We start from the raw sequence: 17,910 nt of genomic DNA on the forward strand, positions 1-17,910 counted from the left end.
TCGCGGGATGATGACGTAACGCGTGTGGGGCGTTGCGGGAACGTTGCAGGGATGGAGGAAAGGGAGAGGCTGCGGAGAGAGATCCGGCTGCTGCAGGGTACGGTAGGGCTGGGCCTGGGGGAGGCTTGGAGACCGTGAGGGGCGGTTAGGAGGTGCGTGGAGGGCGTGGGAGTAGGAGGAAGGCCTATGGGGTCCGTGGGGACAGCCAAGAGGCCTTTGGCGTGTGTGGGGGGTAGCCAGAAGGCTCGTGGGGGTGCGTGGGGCCTGTGGGAGAAGTCGTGAGGTTCCTCGGACTCGTGGTATTGTGGGGGGTAGCCAGGATGTCCGTCAAGCTCGCGAGAATAGCTCGGAGGCACCTGAGGTGCGTGGGTTTCGTGGGGCTCCTGGGGTGTTTGCGGCTTGTGGTGGCCACCAAGAAGCCGTAGGGGGATGTGAGGCTCCTGGGGTGGGTAGGGGTCTGTGGGGGTGTTGCCAGGAGGCTCCTGGGATACATGGGGGATGTATGGATGGCCAGCAGGCCTGTGAGGTGTGTGGAGGCAGGCAGATGTCTTTAGGAGTAGAGAAGGAGTAGGCTGGGGGTAGAGAAGAAGGATGGAAGGATGTGGAGAAGGCCTAGGAGTACAAAAAAAATGGCGGCCCTGGGTTTTCTGGATGGAGATGGGGAGAGGAGAGGGCTCAGGAGTGTTGGGTCTGGGGAGAGAATGTAGGAGACCTGAGTGGGAGAGGGTAAGGGGTAGGTGGAGACCTCTGGGCATCTGCACACTGCAGTGCATGTCACCCTCCTGGGAGGGACATGTCCCAACAGTTCCTTGTCATGTTCAGGAGCAACATTTGGGATCCCCAGGTGGCACAGAATGGGGCTGTGTCCCTCATCCTCATTCCTTGGATTCCTCATCAGCTTTGTGGGGGAGGAGTGGGTGTATTTGTATGCCCTTTCCTTGCTTGGAAGAGCATCAGTGCTCGTTCTTAGAAATAACTGGCTCTATTTGTAGCCCCCCAAGGTAATTTTTCCACATTAGAAATGCTTTGCAGCTATCTATTTCATCCAAGAACCCTCTTGTTGGGCAGTAGGAAAAAAAAATTCACGCTGGAGCATGCTGACACCTACATATAGGGCTCTAAAATCCTTTGGCAATCCCTTCTATTGAAAATGTTTTCTAAGCACTGGGCAGACCCTCTGTAATCCATGCGTGTTGATTAGCTCAGCTGCTAATTAGGAGCCCAAAGCACCAGGGGGTATGGTGACGTCGTAAAGGGATGAAGGTGCAGTGACTCAGTACAAAGCTGGGTCTGCTTTGGAGCTTCCTCATTGTTACTTTATGTTTTGGGCTTGTGCTGTGCTACGTGTGTAAGCAGCCCAGTGTAAGTGGAACCCTCCTGACAACCTTGTAGCAGGGCTCAGACATTGCTCTGAAATAATTCATTTCGTTAGGCTCCAAAAACAAGAATACTGATGGTCTGTTTTGGTGCTGGCACACCCAAAAAAAAAGAGTATAAAGGATCAGAAGGTGGCCAACAGCAGTAATGAAGTGTGTGTTAAAGGTCTGTTTGTACATCAGACCTGCTGTCATGCTGAATCACTTTTGTTACCGGTTTTCATGAAGATTGAAGAAAATAATTGTTTTCAAGTTCTTGTGTGTGTGTGTGCGTGGTGTTTTTTTGTTTTTCATTTTCTAGCACCACTCACCTAAAATCTGGCCAAAGTGAGTGATTGTCCTCATTGCAGTGCGAGGAAAACTAGAGCTGTGATGTTGGAAACCTCCCCCTTGGGATTGACAATTAACAGATGCTGTCTTCTGTTCTTCAGGTCTCATAGACAACCACAGGAACACCCATGGGGATGTGCCACGACCGCTGTCTTCTGCTCCACGGATGTGGAGCAACACCACACAGGCCCCATTCAGCAGGAGGGGAGCGTTCTCAGCCCGGTATCCCCAGCTGCAGCCTCCCAGGGACTTCCAGCCACGCCGAGCTCACTCTTGGAGGAAGAAATACTCCCTTGTGAACCAGCCCTCAGGACCAGGGTGTGATGTTGGGAATGCCACCACATCCAGGGCTTTTGGGAGCAACGAAGACAGCCAGGCAGCCGTGCCATCAGCAGCGTCCCCAGAGAGACAAGTGGACTTAACAACAGATGGGAACATCGTTGTGGGCATCCAGGTGACACAGAAGACTGGTCTTGTAGGTACTGAAGGATTTAGTGATGCGAGTGTTTATTGTGATGTTTCTGGGCTTAAAACAGAGCTTGTTGCTCCAGATGATGGTAATGTGCAGGATTCTTCCATTCCTCTGTACACAAACCAAGAAGAAGAGCCAAAGCCTTCTCTCTCTGTTTCATTTAGCTCGTCTCACCGTGTTGTCAGCTCATCGTACCCGTTTGACAATCCCAGAAAGGTGCACCTGGCTGAAAGCTCCAGAAGTGCCAGCGAAAGCGCTGTCACACTGAAAACAGAGCCACAGCCACTGTCAGCTCTGCCGAGCTGTGAGCAGGCTCAGCAGTCGATGTGGTGGAAGCCAGAGCCGCCCGCTCTGGGGCAGTGCAGCTGGGAGCAAGTTGAGGACGTTCACAGAGAGCCAAAGCTCTTTGGAAATGCAGAGATGCACTCTAAACCGACTCAGGCACTGACTTCGGCAGTTGTGATGTCTCCAGTGAAGAACAAGTTTTCTGTAATCCCCAAAGTTTCCAGTCTCCAAAGAGCTGCCTCGGTGACGGTCTCCAGCAAAGCTTCAAAGTTCAGGAAAACCAATTATACCTGGGTTGCAAACCCTAGTAAATGCTCTCGTCCTGTGAAGAGATGGATCAGCCCGAGAGCTTCTGACAGCGCTAAGAAGATCACTGGTGGAGCTGAGAGAGGTTCAAAAATATCTCCAAAGACAGATTTGGGAGCAAAGGTGAAGAAATCGGGGCTGCAATCCAAAGTGGGTGTTTCTCCCAGCAAGTATAAGTGGAAAGCCTCCAGCCTGCAGGCTTCACCCTCCACATCCAAGTCAGTGTTCAGGTGGCAGTCGGAGGATCAGAAGATGTCCTCTGCCTTCAACCTGCTGCCTCCCAGCGAAACATCAGTTGGAGTGAATCCCTCCTTAGGTGAGGCTGTGCTTACCAGTTATAAAGTGAAGAGTCGGACAAAAATCATCAAGAGGAAGGCAAGCTCAAGGTAAGATCATAGAAAACATGAAGGTTGGAAAGACCACTAAGATCATCGTGTTTAACCGTCACTGTGTCACCAAACCATGTCGAGTTGCTGGTCTTCTCAGAAGAATTGTCACTGCACATGTCCATAGGCTTTAAGTGAAGCTGGAACAGTTTTTTCTTTATACCTTTGGGACAAAGGATCTCTTCTGTGTTGAATAATGGGTACTGCACATAAGTTACAGGCATAGATATGAATGAAATTACAGTGAGACTTGTTGTATATTGGTGGATCTCTTTGCTTTCCCCTTTCCAGCTATTGTGACTCTGTTCTCTATGGAGGAATCCTGCTTTTCAGGGTTGCAAGGACTGATATTTTAATTGTTTTATCAGTCTGGGTAACTCAGAATTTAATTTTTCAAACAGAACTTGTCTCCCATTCCTTTTTCTCCAAAGACTTCAGCTCAGCACTAACCAGGCTTCTCCCTGGCCTGGATAACAGACCAATATTCAAAGAGAAGGAAATAGGTACTTTCCCTATTGATTTATTTTCAGAGTTTTGTTGCACTGGGGGCTGGTGAAAGGAGAACAGACTTGGATCACACTTACCTTTTATTATCCATGCCTGTAAAATGCACAGGTACAGAGAGGAGACAGAAGCTGAGCTGTGCAGGCTGTGTGTGCTGGAAAGAAATGCTGCCTAGCTGTAAATCTGATAGATCTGCAGTGCTCTGTGCTTTTAGTACTATTCTTTTTGGGTTGTCCACCACTGCAACCCAAGCATCTTCCCTGAAGGTTCTTACTCTTCTCCTTGTAGGGTTGGTGTCAGGTTTTGCTATCCTGGGAAAATGTGTGCTGAAGCAGCTGAGATTCTTCTGGAATGATTTTTCCACTATCCCTGTGTCTGATAGGGGGCAAGATTAAAAAATGAAACGTGGCAGAAGGAAAAGGTGTATGGGCTGAGTTATCTGGACTGGAAGTGGAGGGGAAATAAGGGGGTTGGGATCAAACTTTCCCCGAAAGTGTTGTGGAAGTGCTGCAAGGACTTCCTGGTGGAAAAGCTGTGTTCTGTGCTGATGTTTTCGTCAGGGCTGGATGCGAGCCAGGGTGGGCTTAAGGAAAGGATAAGTGGGATGAAGTGGAGGCAGCGGCACAGATGTGTGATCTTTGCTATGGGACTGGGTAGTACCTTTTCCCAGGTCTTCTCCTTGGATCCTGTCATCCCTCTGAAAGACACCATTCCCTCCTCTGCATCTCTTAAGCAGAAGTGAGTTGAGTCAAGCTGTCAAATACCTCATGCTCCATCTGTGCTTTGCCAGAAATTCCTTAGATTCACTTATTTTCTTGCAGTGTTCTTTTCAGTGCTTCTTACAGGGCAGCATTATGGAGGAGAAACAGAGCTTGGTGACCCACCGTTTCAGTTGTGAGCAAGAGGACCAACTGTGTTTCAATCACACCCCCACCCTCTTCTAACAGTCTGGTATTTGCATTCACAGCTACCCAGCGGATAAGAAGAGCAGTCCCTTGCTCACCACACCACTGAAAAGCCCCTTCCATCCCAGGAAGAAAAACACCCTGCGGGGAAAAGCTTCTGTGACTCCAAAACGCTCCTCGCCCAAGGGGCTGGTGCAGATCACCAAGCACAGGCTCTGCAGGCTGCCGACTGCCAGGAACCAGGGCTCCTCCAGGGAAGGTAGGAACAGGCATCCTGAGGCTGCTTGCTGAAAACAGCTCCAAGAGAGGCTCTTGGAAATGGAAAATTGGTTATCGTGTCCTCTGGGTGATCTGCTGTTATAGGTCCTGGAACAAACTGGGAGGAGTTCTGGATGGAGTAAGGCTTCTGCCTTAACCCAGAGCTGTGCTTTGACATCTCCAGATAGAATCATTTCAAAGTTTCCTTTTTGTTCTGAATGCAGTTTTGCTAGACATGCAAGCATCACGTTGGAAGATGCTCAGGAAGGTGAGAACAGCAGAGGCAGTAGCAATACATCTACAAGACTGATCTCTCTTTTTGCACAGGAGAAAAGCTTGTGCTTTTCATGTCACGTCATGAGATGCTCCTTTGGAAGTTAGCAAGCACACCTGTGTCCCAGTGAGATGTCTTTTGTATTGAATATGGTTAAAATTGCAGTTGTTAAAGAAATATCGGGTCCCTTATGGTTTGGGTTCATAGAGCAGACACTGACTTCTTAGGGCTGGCAGAGTTGCACCGAGGAGTACATGAAGCAGTATCATGATGTTTCTGGCTTTGAAGTCAGGTTCTCTTGTTCAGTGTCAACATTATCACCCACAGTTTAATCTGAAGTGGGTACAAGTACATTTTGATTATGTGCCTATGCTGAGCTTGTTGGTATCGTGGTGCTATCATAGGTATTGCTTGAATAGAGAAAAGGCTGCTTGGGCTACATGATAGCTGCAGTTTGCCTCAGAAGGTAAAGCTGCACTTTAATTACTGAATTTACACATGTAATTGTAATTATTTCTGGTTCACATAGCTCTGTGTTAAGCTGTTGCTTTTGGACAGACCAAAAGACAAGAACGGAGGCTTGTGATGCAGGAGAAAGAAGATTTTCTTTTCTTTTTTTTTTTTAATGGGAGGAAAAGAAAAATGTAACTTAAAAAAATATTATTTTTACTGCATGTGTTTAAAGAAAGATTTGGGGGAATGGAAAGGATGCTGTGAGGAGAATTTTGGATCTGTTGCTTGAGGATGCAGATGTGGCTTGTAAGGAGGTAAGGAAAAGTGGACATCCATGTAACTGCATTCATGCTGATGCTCCACCATTGTGTTCCATCATTTTGGAGCTGAGTCTTGCTTCACTGAGTGATGTCAGCTTACATCTTGCTGTTTGGAGAGGGATTTAGGGTTGCAACAGCCTGAGGAAATAGAGATGTTGTTTACAGGGCTATAAGCTGTTGTGGTGCTCAGGACCTGAGGTTAAACCACATCTTTGCTCTGTGTAGGTGGAACCACAGTGCTACGCAGGGAGCAGAGTTTGCACAGCTGTGTGCATTGCTGTGTGGGAAGCAGAGGAGGTCAGAGTGCTGCAGCTTTGGGGAGGCTCTGAGCTGCCATTGAGGCTTGTCTGGGGCTTAGCAAGCATCTCTTCATTTTATCTCTCAGCAGAAGTGTGTGCCCAGCCAAAATGAAGCTGAGAATATACAAAATAGATCAAAATCTGCTCTCCTGGGAGCATGACTGTCAGCTGCCAGCAGCCTGTGCTTTTGGGGAATGTGTGCTGAATCCTAGTTCCTTGATTGAAGGTAATGAACAGTCCCATGGTGAAAAGATTTATATCTTAAACCACGTAGGCCTAAAAATATGTAGATATTGCAGAAATACAGCTGCGTTCCTGGCTTTTATCAAAGTGGAGGAATGCAAACAAAGGAGCTTAAGAAAAAGAGAAAAATGAAAAATAGGGCTGGAAGTCACTTGGGGAGAGCATTTAGTTCAGTCCCCTGCCCAAAATGGATCAAATGATCAAGGTACTTCTGATGCGTGGTAACAAAGCCTGATTTATGAGGTTGTGAGCTGTCAAAGAGACTTATGTTGTTTTCCATTTTGGATCTGTGTGTTTTGTTGTCTGGGCTGATAAGTGTGGAAATAAGAATTCGCTTTACAGAGGCTGGTGTTTATGCTGTGTGGCTTTTTCTTTGCAAACTGCAGCACCTGCTTGAAAAACATCTTGATTTGGTTCTTAAAAGTACTGGTATCATATGGCTGTATGGCTGCTGGTGTTCTTACCTCTGCTGTACCTCCATTTCAGGGATCCCACAGGACTTGACAGATGCTCCTTCGTGTGCCATCAGCAGCTCTGCACGGGGAGGCAGCTGCCAGGCAATGCACAGCTGCTTTGCTTCTTCAGCTGGCAGAGAAATTCAGCAAAAGTCCTGACAGCTCTGAAATTGCAGAATGAACTTTGGTTGTCGCTTGGTGAAGGCTGAGCACTAAGTTGGTGAGCTGGAAGGCTGTGACACTTGTGTGGCCAACAAAGAAACTGTTGGGTGCTAAAACAGAAATAGGATATTTTCAAGGCAGCATTCCCTACTTTTATGTGAGGATCTGGGTGAGACTCGAGGAAGCTCAGATGTTCCTCATTTGGCATTTGTGGAAATGGAAAGTCACAAACTGATGGGTTGTTCTCACTGTGAATGAGCTTGGAGCTGTCATAAAGTAACTCTGAAATATTTCATCTGAATATGGGATGAGTGAGGGTGCTCAGAATTGGGATATGTCCCAAACTGAAGTTGATCTAATGGGATGGCATTTCTAATGCAGATAACTGCTTAATCCACAGAAGGTTTGTGCGGGGGCTGTTTGTACACAGGAAGATCTCAAATGTGTGTGACCAAAGCAAAGAGGAATGAAAAATGTTGAGCCAAATTAATGTTGATAAAACAGCCTTTAGATTTTGGACTACTTGACAACTTAGTGCTTAATATTAATGAATCATTAATATTAAAGTATTCTTTTTCCTTCCTGCTTAAGTTCATAAGCTCTTTTTGAAGGGAAGGAGAACTTGGAGATAATTGCTTTGTTGGAAGTTGTGAACTCACTCAGGTGCCAGCCCTGTGGCTTGATGAAGCTGATGGCATCCCAATTTATGCATGGTGTCCACTTCATTTGGAATCTGGACCAGGCTCCTGCCTAAACATGCTTCCTCTATGCGTTTTTCTGTAGAGGAGGCAGACTAGACTGTATAGAGGAGGTACAGCTGAATAATTAAGATCTGAGTGGAGTTTCCACTGATTGCAGTTCTCTCAACTGTTTGGTGTGGTTGTTTGGTTGGTTTTTTTTTGGGGGGGGGGGGGGGGACATTGACGCCAAAAGTTTTGATGCAGAGAATAAACCCTGGACTCCTGCTCAGTCATTTACTGAGCAGCTTTCCTGCCAATAATGGTATGTTGTATTTATGTTGTCTAAATGTCAAATGTCTATCCTGAATTGGCCTTCCCTTGCTTATTTGTTGCAGCAAACAGCCAATGTAATAAAATAGCAAAGTGCATGCTGGAATGGCAATGCTTCAGACAGTCTCCTTCAGACTGTTTGGCCATGTGTTGTTGGATGAGGTTGAGCAGCAACAGTTGGGTTTTTGTGACGTGAAGGGGGAGTTATCCCCCACCAAAGCATGGCGATATCATCATCTGGTGATACGTTTGAAGGCCAGATCCTAACTTTCAATTGAGTTCTGCCTGTCCCAAAAGTGGTGACAAAGGGATGTTCCTGTTCCTCCTGTACTGCAGGTGTGGATATAGGAAAGCCCCTTTTATTTCCACCATATTGGGAGCTGTGAGGGTAACAATTGGTGTCTTGCAGGATGAGGCCCCTTCTCAGCTCATTTAAAAACAGATGAGTGGTTGCAATTGCAAGCTGCAAAAATCAATGCTTGCCCTCCATGCAGTGGCACTGCTCTGGTCGAATTCACCCTGCTTGGACTTTTGGCACTGTTGTCTCTTATTGCCTTGATTTTACTATAGGATAAACTAGAACTAATGGCTTAAAATGACTTTTTCTTTTTTTTTTTTTGGCAAGGATTGGGTGCCAGAGGGGCAGGAGAGCTGGGCTGTGCCTATTCTTTGTATGCCCAATGTGGAGCTGCGTGACGTTCTCCAATAATGGGGAAGATTTGGGATTTTGGGGAGTTTATTGCTGCCCTTCCTTCCCCTCAGCCCTGCAGAGGGCACTCGTGCCCCTCGCATTTCCCCAGCCCACCTTTTTCTGGTTATTGATGGCCTAATTTCGTCTTTATGTGAAAGAAAGCAGATATCAAGTAATTTGCAGCAATAACCTGCTAATGCTGGGCCAGTATCAAAACTCCCATGTTCATTTCAAGTGGCAGATAAAACACTAATATATAATTATCCTTGCAAATTGGATTGTTTTAAATAACCAAAAGGCTATGGCCAGGAGAAAACTATCCCATTTCCCTTGAGTTACTATTGCGGTGTAATTGCTGCGTTCAATCAATTTCTTTGGCATTAGAAATTCCATCACAATCAACATTAAGCTTTATTCATTGTGATGGCTAAGAGCCGGGCCATTTCTCCTCTTTTCCTTAACTGGCAAAATTAATCAGGGAAAAGATTTTAAACATTTACCCGTGCGAAAGAGGTCAGCTCTGCCACTATATTGCTCAGCAGATAAGGGGGCTAATAAAAAGAAAATTGAATTACTAATGATCGCCAGGAACAGAGTATATAAAACCTGGCAATCGCCCGGTTCAGGAAAAAGGAGAATCAATTTTCTTCGGACAAGGTGCGCTCATTTTTTATTTTGGCGCGTATTATCAGCAATTTAATTTGAAAGAGCATAAACAGGAGGAAACAGTTAGAAAATAATGAGCCCGAAGGTGTAAAATGCTGCAGGATATATGCTGTACACAATTTATTTGGCACAACAGATAATCACTTTAATTGAATTCCAAACTGCATTGTTCAGCAGGGCGCGGGCTGAACCTGCGTCGCCTGTGGGGATTGAGGAGCATCACAAAGATGCTGGTGAGGGGCTGCTTGGTGTCTTTTCCCCTCTGTAATGTCCCCTTGCAGGCAGGATGTCTCAGCCGGGTGCCCAGAGTTGCTCAGGCAGTTGCAGCTGTCTGTGAGCAGAGACGTGCAAACGAGCTTCTGCTTTCTCTGGGGTAGATTGCATCGCCGTGTCTGTGTTTCTTAAATAATTCGGTGTTGGTCAGGGGTGAGAATTTAGTGCCAAGATCATAGAATTGTAGTATGGCTTGGGTTGGAAGGGACCTCAAGGATCATTAAGCTCCAGCCCCCCTGCTGCAGGCAGGGCTGCCAACCTCCATATCTAATACTAGACCAGGCTGCCCTGGCCGAGGACTCCATTCAACCTGGCTTTGAATGCCTCCAGGAATGGGGCATCCACAGCCTCTCTGGACACCCTGTTCCAGCACCTCGCCACTATTATAGTAAAGAATTTCTCTCTGATATCCAATCTGAATTTTCACTTCTTCAACTTAAAACCATTTCCCCTTGTCTTGCTGTTATCCACCCTTTCCTACCTTTTACCCTTTTACCCTACCTGAAGGCTTCCTTCAGGTACTGGAAGGCTGCAGTGAGGTCATCCCACAGCCTTCTCTTCTCCAGGCTGAACAAGCCCAGTCATGGAACTCCTCTCAGGATTTGGGCTGAGGGTTTGCTGAACTGGGTTTCTCCTGTGGCAGGAGAGGGATGCAGCCCTTCAAAATGTAATAATTCATTTATTTCTTCTTTTTGAATGAGTGGGTCACAACTTTGCCGTTATTCGTTTCCAGGAGCAAAGTGGCAATGGTTTCTATCACACCGTTAGCTTTTTGTTTTATGACTTCTGCCCCCATACCACTGTAAAAGTGCTGTGAAATGTGATGTGATGAGGATTTGGGTCTTTCCTGCATGATGATTGTGTGTGGTTCCTTCTCGGTGCTGCTGCTGAGCAAGCAGGATGGGATGCATGAGCTATGTATGCATTTTGTGGTGGAGCCTTCCAGCCTCCTGCAGGCTCACTTGACATCGGGTTAATAATAAGTAATAAGAACTTACATACCCAAATACACACCTGATACAGAATCTCACACTCTACAGTCTTCCCAGAACTTGTTGCTGCTTTTTAGGCTGCTCTACAGCTGCTCTGTTCATTCCCCTTCATTCCCCTATGCCTTGCCCCCTTCCTTCTCCCTGTGCCTTTCCCTTTCCTTTTTCAGGCTTTCTCCTTTCTTTCCTCACTTCCCTCCCCACGCCTTCTCCCTGCAGTTGCCCCGTGTTCTGCTGCTGTTCTCAGCTGACGGTATTTAAACCACACTTTTCAAAGGCATTGGATCAGATCACATACTGTCACTGATTTTTAAAAAAAAAAAAAAAAAAAAAAAGTGTGGTATTATGTATGGATAACAAACTGCCTGCTTGAAGACCAATAGCAGCTCCTCATCCTCGAGTGTCACCATCGCCCCCAGGTAGGGCTGGCACTGCTCATCTGCCCTGCAGTGCTGCTCGAACTCCTGGCACGTTCTGCCACCTCCCTGTATCACCTCCACGTGCCAGCTCCTCTCACTTCTGTAGTTCTGACCCCACATGTCCCTGTGTCCCCATATGCCCCCACAAGTCCCCCTGCCCCACTTTGCTCAATGCTGATGTCACCTTGGGGTTGAGGATGGGTTGAGAAATGCCTGTGGGGTACGTGGAGTCCAGGAAGAAGTAGCTGGCCATGCGCAGTGGGGTGATGGTGTTCTTGGAGCACGGCTGTGACAGTGGGGTGGGGGTCATTGCCCCCAGAATGGTGCTTGTGCCCCACACATATGGGCAGATTGTACAGGGAGATGATTTGTCTTTTCTGCAAGTCTGCTGTGACTTCAGCAATCCCACGTTGTGCTGCAGCAGAAATGGGGTACTGCAGTATGTCAGTGATCTCTGACTTGAGGAGCACAGGGGCTGCATGAAGCATGCATGCTGCAGCCTCCCTTTTTTGGAGGGTTTTGGTATTGATGTTTGTGCCAAAAGGCTCAAACGCTGCCATACAGGCAGGTGCCAGGTTCACTCACTGAGGACGCAGTTCAAGGAACGTTTGGATTTTGTGTTGAGGGACGTGGCTTAGTGAGTACTATTGGTGATAGGTGGATGGTTGGACTTGGATGATCCTGAAGGTCTTTTCCAACCTTGGTGATTCTGTTATTTCACTGCTGACCCAGGGTTGAACCTTCAGAGTTTATTGAATCATCGAGTTTGGAAAAGAACCTCAAGATCACCCAGTCCAACCCCAACTCATCCTCACCATGTGCCTCAATGCTGCATCCACCCTTCTCTTTCACACCTTCAGGGATGGTGACTCTGTGGGCAACTCGTTCTAATTACCTCACCACTCTTTCTGAGAAGGAATTTTTCCTAATATCCAACCTGTGTTAAACCTGACGACCTCCTCCTGCTTTAAGCCATCTCCTGCTCTGCATATGAAAAGTACATTCAAGTATTTTTATATTTTTTAAGCAGTGGCTTTTGGGTTATGCCTGGGAAGATGTGGGAGAAGTGTGTTATGGAGGGATGTTTGCCATGTTGCACAGTGGTGGGTCACCCTTTAGTTCTTTTTTTTAATGATTAAGGGAGCAGAGTGGATTCGCACTGGGATGTGAATGGTTGGGTATTAGGAAAAGTTTATTTTAAAGAGTGGTAACACATTAAAATAGGCTCCTTGAAACAGGGAACAACTGTCTCTGGTATTCAACAAACGTGGAGATGATGTACTGAGGGACAGTTAGTGGGTATGGTGGGGATTGGACTGGGTGATCTTAGAGGTCTTTTCCAACCTTAATGATTTCTCAGCTCTTTGCCTGTCCAGTGCACTTTGCAGATGCTAACTATTGAAGCTTTACTGTGCTTTGGTAAGATGTTGTCGTCTCCTCTGTACAAGTGCTTTGGCAATGGGAAGTCAAATATTGGCAGATGGCAGAACCTTGTGGCCCTGCAAATCTGTGGCCAGAGCAAGAGTTAGCTGCAAGCATGTCATAGAATCATTAAGGTTGGAAAAGGACCTCCAAGACCATCAAGTCCAACCCCAGCCCACCCCCACCGTGCCCACTGAACAGTGTTCCCAAGTGCCACATCTCCACATTTCTTAAATGCCTCCAGAGGTGATACCTCCACCACCTTCCTGGGGTTTCAGCTTGCATCTTTTGTTGCATCCACAACACGTGCTGCTAGGAGGCTAGATTGCATCCTTCCCACTTCAAAATACTTCTTTCCTGCTTCTCTTTACCTTTCTTGTGCTCTCTGCTGAGGTGGGAGAATTGTTTATGATAACAGAAGACAAGAAGGAATCTGGTAGCACCAGCAGCATTGCAGCTGGGTTCTGTCAATGTATTGAATAAAAGGAAATCCTGTTTGCATTTGCTTCTTTCCAAACAAATATTCTAACAGGATTCATAAGATCCTGGATAAGACCTTCCCCCTTCAGTTTGCAGAAGTAGGGATTGGAACCTGGCGGTTGTAATGAGATGATCTTTGAAGTCCCTTCCAACCCAAGCCATCCTAAGACTCTATAAGTGTCTACTAACTCCTTAATTACAAACAGCAATAGTCACCTTTGGGAAAATTCCCCAAATCTTCATTTCTTTCTTAACTCTCCAAGCCGTGCATCATGAGAACATTGGGATGAGCACTTGGAAATGACCAGTAGTCGACGTGGAGGGAACTGGATTGCATTACTCGTGCCCAGGCGAGTGCAGAAAGTCAGCAGGGTGTAAATGGTGAGCAGTAAGTTATGGCTGGCATCTGAATGCCCAGCTGCTGTTAATTTTATTGATGTTGGCTGTCTGTATCCCTTTGGCAGCTTTGAGAATCTCAGTGTTGACCTTCTTCTCTTTTTTTTCTTGCAACTTATAAAGTGAAGGTCTATTAGTCAATAGTTATAATGGGGAGATTCCTGTGTAATAAAGTATTTTTTAATTCTTTCCAAACAAGGGGAAGTTTTCTTTGCTTTACTATCATTTTGCTTTTTATTTTCCCTTCAGTGAACAGCACAAAGTGCTGTTCCTGTTTGCAGGTGACATCTCGAGTTGTATTACACAGGAGTTTGACGTCTCTGTGACGTCTTATGAAGAGTCCCTTCCCTCAAGAGGAAGGTCTTGTATCATGCATAATGCTCAGGACCCTGCAAATTTCTCCCTTTTCTTCCCCACCCCATCGTTATTCTCATCTTCTGAGCAGTCCCAGCTCGCCAACCCCCTTGTGCCACTTGAGACCACCAGGATAATGGCATTGTGCTGCTGTATGTAGGTTGACCTTGCCCATAAATCATGATTTTGGCAGATCTCTGGCTTGTCCTTTGGATCAGCGAAGGAGTGTCTTGCAAAGTGGCTGTTTGCTCCTTTGCAGTAATTGGGAAAAGTTCACATAGTTGGCTCTTTGCCTGCTTGGGTTACGTCAGCGGTCGTAAGTAACAGTGTAGGGTTTCTGGCTTCACTTGGCATTTGCAGGTGACTTGTCCCAAGCTGCAAAACGAACTGCAGGCAGCCAACAGTGGGGATTCTGTTTTCAGAGAGCTCTTTTAAAAATAACATTTTGCTTTGAGGGAGGGAAGTCAGTGTTGCTAAATGAGGAGGCGTTGCAGCGGGGACCACCTTATCCCCAGAGCTCAGCGCTGTGCTGGAGCTTGGGGTCAGACCTGAGGACTGCACTTTGGGGAACATCTGGATGGAAATGTGCCAGGCACGTGATGATAATGGCCTGCTGGGTAAGGATGTGTGCAAGGTGCTGATTGCACATCTGGAACACCTGCAAACAGACCATAAAGACCAAGTGATGATAGTCTGGGGAGCAGCAGGGGTTGCCATGTAAACTACTCTGCTCTTCACACAGAATTGCTTAAATTATTCCTAGTTGCGTCCATTCTTCCTTTTGCTGCAGAATTCAAATTGCTTGCTTGAAAATAATCTCTCTGTGCACGTATCCTCTATTTCAGAGCATCTCCTGTGCCTGTGTGCAGTTCTGGCTGCTGTTTTGACTCTGAAATGCTGTTAATAGCAAGCATGTCTTTGGGGACTAATATATTTATACAACAGGAAGAAATATTTGGCTTTGGGGGTGTATGACATCCTTTCATTGGCTCTGACCCTTGATATTTTCAAGCCCACGGGGGTCCTTTGCTAAGATTTCAGACCTTTCAGGGCCGCAACAAAAAGAAAACCTCCCTTTGGATAAAGACTTAAATAGGAGAAACTAAAAAGAAAGCAGAGAGCACAGCGGGACGTGCATCTGCCTTGTCCTCCTGGGGCTGCATCGTGCCACCCTGTTCCTCCAAATAGCACATCTCCAGAGCAGGGTAGCACAGTGTACCTTTGGTCATCTCTTGTTGAGTGCTAGATGTCTCTCCTTGCTGTGACTTTTATGATACGGTTTGCAATTGCTTTATTGAATGGCAGAGGTGATAAAATGAGTTGATTTTTTATTTTTTTTTATTTTTTTTTATTTTTTTTTTCCTTTGTGCAGATGCTCCATCTGTGCACCAAAGTTTCCTCTGCAGGTGCAAAAAGTGGACTGTGTAGCTTGCTGCTTTGACCTCGGAGGCTGGGTGTCCTGGTACGGAGCAGAAATCGTATTGCATGACCTCTGTTTGCAGGTGTAACAGATTGTACAGCCCTCTGGATATCCTCAGGGTGAGAAATATCCAAGCAGTTTCATCACCCATCCTCTCTGTTTAAGGAATGCATCTGAGGAAGCTGGGATGCTGATACGTAGTTTTAAAACACAGTTTCCAACCCATCTGGCTCTGATTGTGCTGAATTTCAGTGCTGCTGCCTTTTTTATCCCTTTGATTGTCCTTCCTTGTGTACTTAAAGTCAAAAGAAGGGAAAGAAAAGTGGGCATTTAAGGCACTTAAATACGAATGGCTCTACAGCCTGGAGCTTGACAATGAGCCTCTTCCCTTTTGTTTCCTTTTCTTGCTATTTTCCTGCACCTAATATGCAAACTGACGGCAAGTATCCCCAGCACGGTCACAGCTGAAATTGCAGATGTTTCCCTGGCTGTGAGCTGATGGCTGCGCTGATACCAAAGCATCCACCGCAGTGCTGTCAGAATCCCCCAAATCCCACCCCAGCGCAAATGCTCCTCTCCCTGCAAAACCTGGGTAGGTTCCTCTGTTCTGCTTTCTGCTTCCCGTTCTTCTCCAAATCCCCGTGTACAATTCTTTTCAAAAATTTTCCTTCTGCAAAACCGTCCCATTTGATTTTCATAGGAACAGCTTCACGCGACGATTCCCCCGTATCGCCGCTGAGCAGAATTAAAGCTCTTCACTCGTGGATCTGTTTGCCTGTGCTGGGCTTTGTGTGCTCTACAAAGCGGTATAAATGAGTAATACCCCTCAGAATATGTAACAGATGCATAAGTGCACCTGGGGTAAGTGCTTTGTGGGCCTGACAGCATCTCCTGTGCTCTACAAAACTGTGCTGTCGCAGCAGTTTCTGTGGTTTCGAGTTTCTGCTTCAGTCTAAGGGAATGGGGGAAATGCCTTTACTTCAGTTGTCAACGGGAATTTTGCTCTTGCCCATAGGGGATTTGAGTTTGAGGACAGTTTCATTCTCTCTTATGCCTCTGTAATCCACACGTGTGCAGTTTTTTGTCAGGCTTCTATTTCGGATTGTGCTCGGGGTTGTTTTCAATGGTATCGAGAAGCACAGCTGGAGGCCCAGATCTGTCCTCAGAAGTGATCTTGTGGGTTATTTGTCCTGCCCTTGGGGGTTTGGAAATGGCAGGAGAACATTCTTGAAGTGTTAGAGTGAAATATAAAACACAAAGTGGTCACAATGATGCGGTGGGGAAACGTCCTGGGTCAACTTGTCCTAAGATGGAGCACAAAGTGCCCAGGCTTTGAGCACTGGCAAGGCTGTATCTTCCTTTCAGGCTTCAAAAAACATCCCAGAAACGCATCCTGAGAGCCCACGTGTATTTGCCACTTATTTTTAGCCTTGTGTCAAAAGCAAGCAGCTCGAAAGGTGCAGTGTAACTCAGCTTTTGATTGAAAGAGTGGCACCTATGTTTTATGGAGATGTAAGATCCAGCTCAGGAACCATCCTGAGAAGGTGCAGTGTGTTCTGTGGATGCCCCACTGTCCATTTCTGGAGAGCCACGTGTCCTCATCTGCTGTGGGATCTGGATCATCTCTTGTTTGGTCTCAGCTCTGAGGTTTTTGGGGTGAGAAGGATACTCTTGAGTTGCAGGTATTCAAAGCAGCTCCAGATTCTGCTTTTTGAAAGAGGTCAGCTTATGTCTTCTAAATAAGCATTTTGCAGATGAGTCCAACTTGTAATGGTCCCTTCCAACTCAATTCTGTGATTCTCTGATTCCAACCTCTTGCCCAAATGGAGTTTGTCTTGTTTGGGTTCAGCTATTGATTGGTGAGCTTCGTCTAGAAACCAAGATTTAGCTTGGTTTTAAGGAAAAACCTTTGTATGGAAACATCCATTATGAATGAGAAAAATCAGAAGGGGATTTGATAGGGTGAAAGGAGTTTGGCAGAGATATCACTTCCAGTGTGTATATAGATGTGTGTGTTCCTAAAATAAGATTTACTCTACTGTCTCAACATTAACTGGGGCATTTTACTGTGCTCCCCTTCTGCGAGCTTCCGTGATCCATCATTTCCCTGCTAGCATGCTGTAGTGGCTGTTAGATTTTACTACACCAAACACTGTAAAAGGGCATTAGAGCAGTTAAATCTGGAGTCTTGCTTTCATAAGGAAAAAAGAAAATGCTGAATTAGGCAATGGAAAAGGCAACCACAGCGATACTTTAATCTTGCATAAATTATCAGAAGAGTCAGAGGCTAGCAATTTTATGTATTGTTATAGCTCTGCTAATTAATTATTCCAGAATAATCGATGTTTAAAAAAAAAAAAAAAAAAAAAAAAGTTTGGTTCTTTTTTGTCTTAATGGACTGCAATTTTTACTTCCAATATGGTATCTGTGTTTTCTTTTCCCGGTTTGGCAATGCTTTAATTTAACCTCCCATAATCAGGGGGTTAATGCATTAACTTTAGTAAATATGCACAGTCCAAGTGATGACCAAACAAAGAAATATTAATGCAGAAATTGTCATGAGTCTAACAGTTTGAATTTGGAGAGAGAACTTCTCAACATCGTGGGGAAGTTGAATCTCCACTGTGAGTGTTTGAAGGATAAGACGCAATAAAGAAGTAGAGGAGTTATTTAAGAGGCTGTAAGGTGGTTTTCAAATCGAGATCGTAGATTCATTGAGTTTGAAAAGTCCAACTGCCAATCCAAGACCACCGTGTCCGCTC

General features: G+C 46.0%; 1 protein-coding gene across 2 annotated transcripts in view; it reads left to right on the top strand.

Moving 5' to 3' along the window:
• ZC3H3 (zinc finger CCCH-type containing 3) overlaps positions 1-17,910 on the top strand; it is a 154,970-nt gene continuing 137,060 nt past the window's right edge. The window contains exons 1-3 of one of the 2 annotated variants that reach the window (XM_048938848.1): positions 1-97; positions 1,808-3,155; positions 4,627-4,823. In XM_048938848.1, the coding sequence (XP_048794805.1) occupies positions 52-97; positions 1,808-3,155; positions 4,627-4,823 (1,591 nt within the window). In that variant the 5' untranslated portion in view covers positions 1-51. Of the gene's footprint in view, positions 103-1,807; positions 3,156-4,626; positions 4,824-17,910 lie in introns of both variants that reach the window. The other variant, XM_048938849.1, reaches the window with a different exon arrangement.

This window comes from Lagopus muta, chromosome 3 (genome assembly GCF_023343835.1).
Source record: "Lagopus muta isolate bLagMut1 chromosome 3, bLagMut1 primary, whole genome shotgun sequence".
NCBI classification, from domain to species: domain Eukaryota; kingdom Metazoa; phylum Chordata; class Aves; order Galliformes; family Phasianidae; genus Lagopus; species Lagopus muta.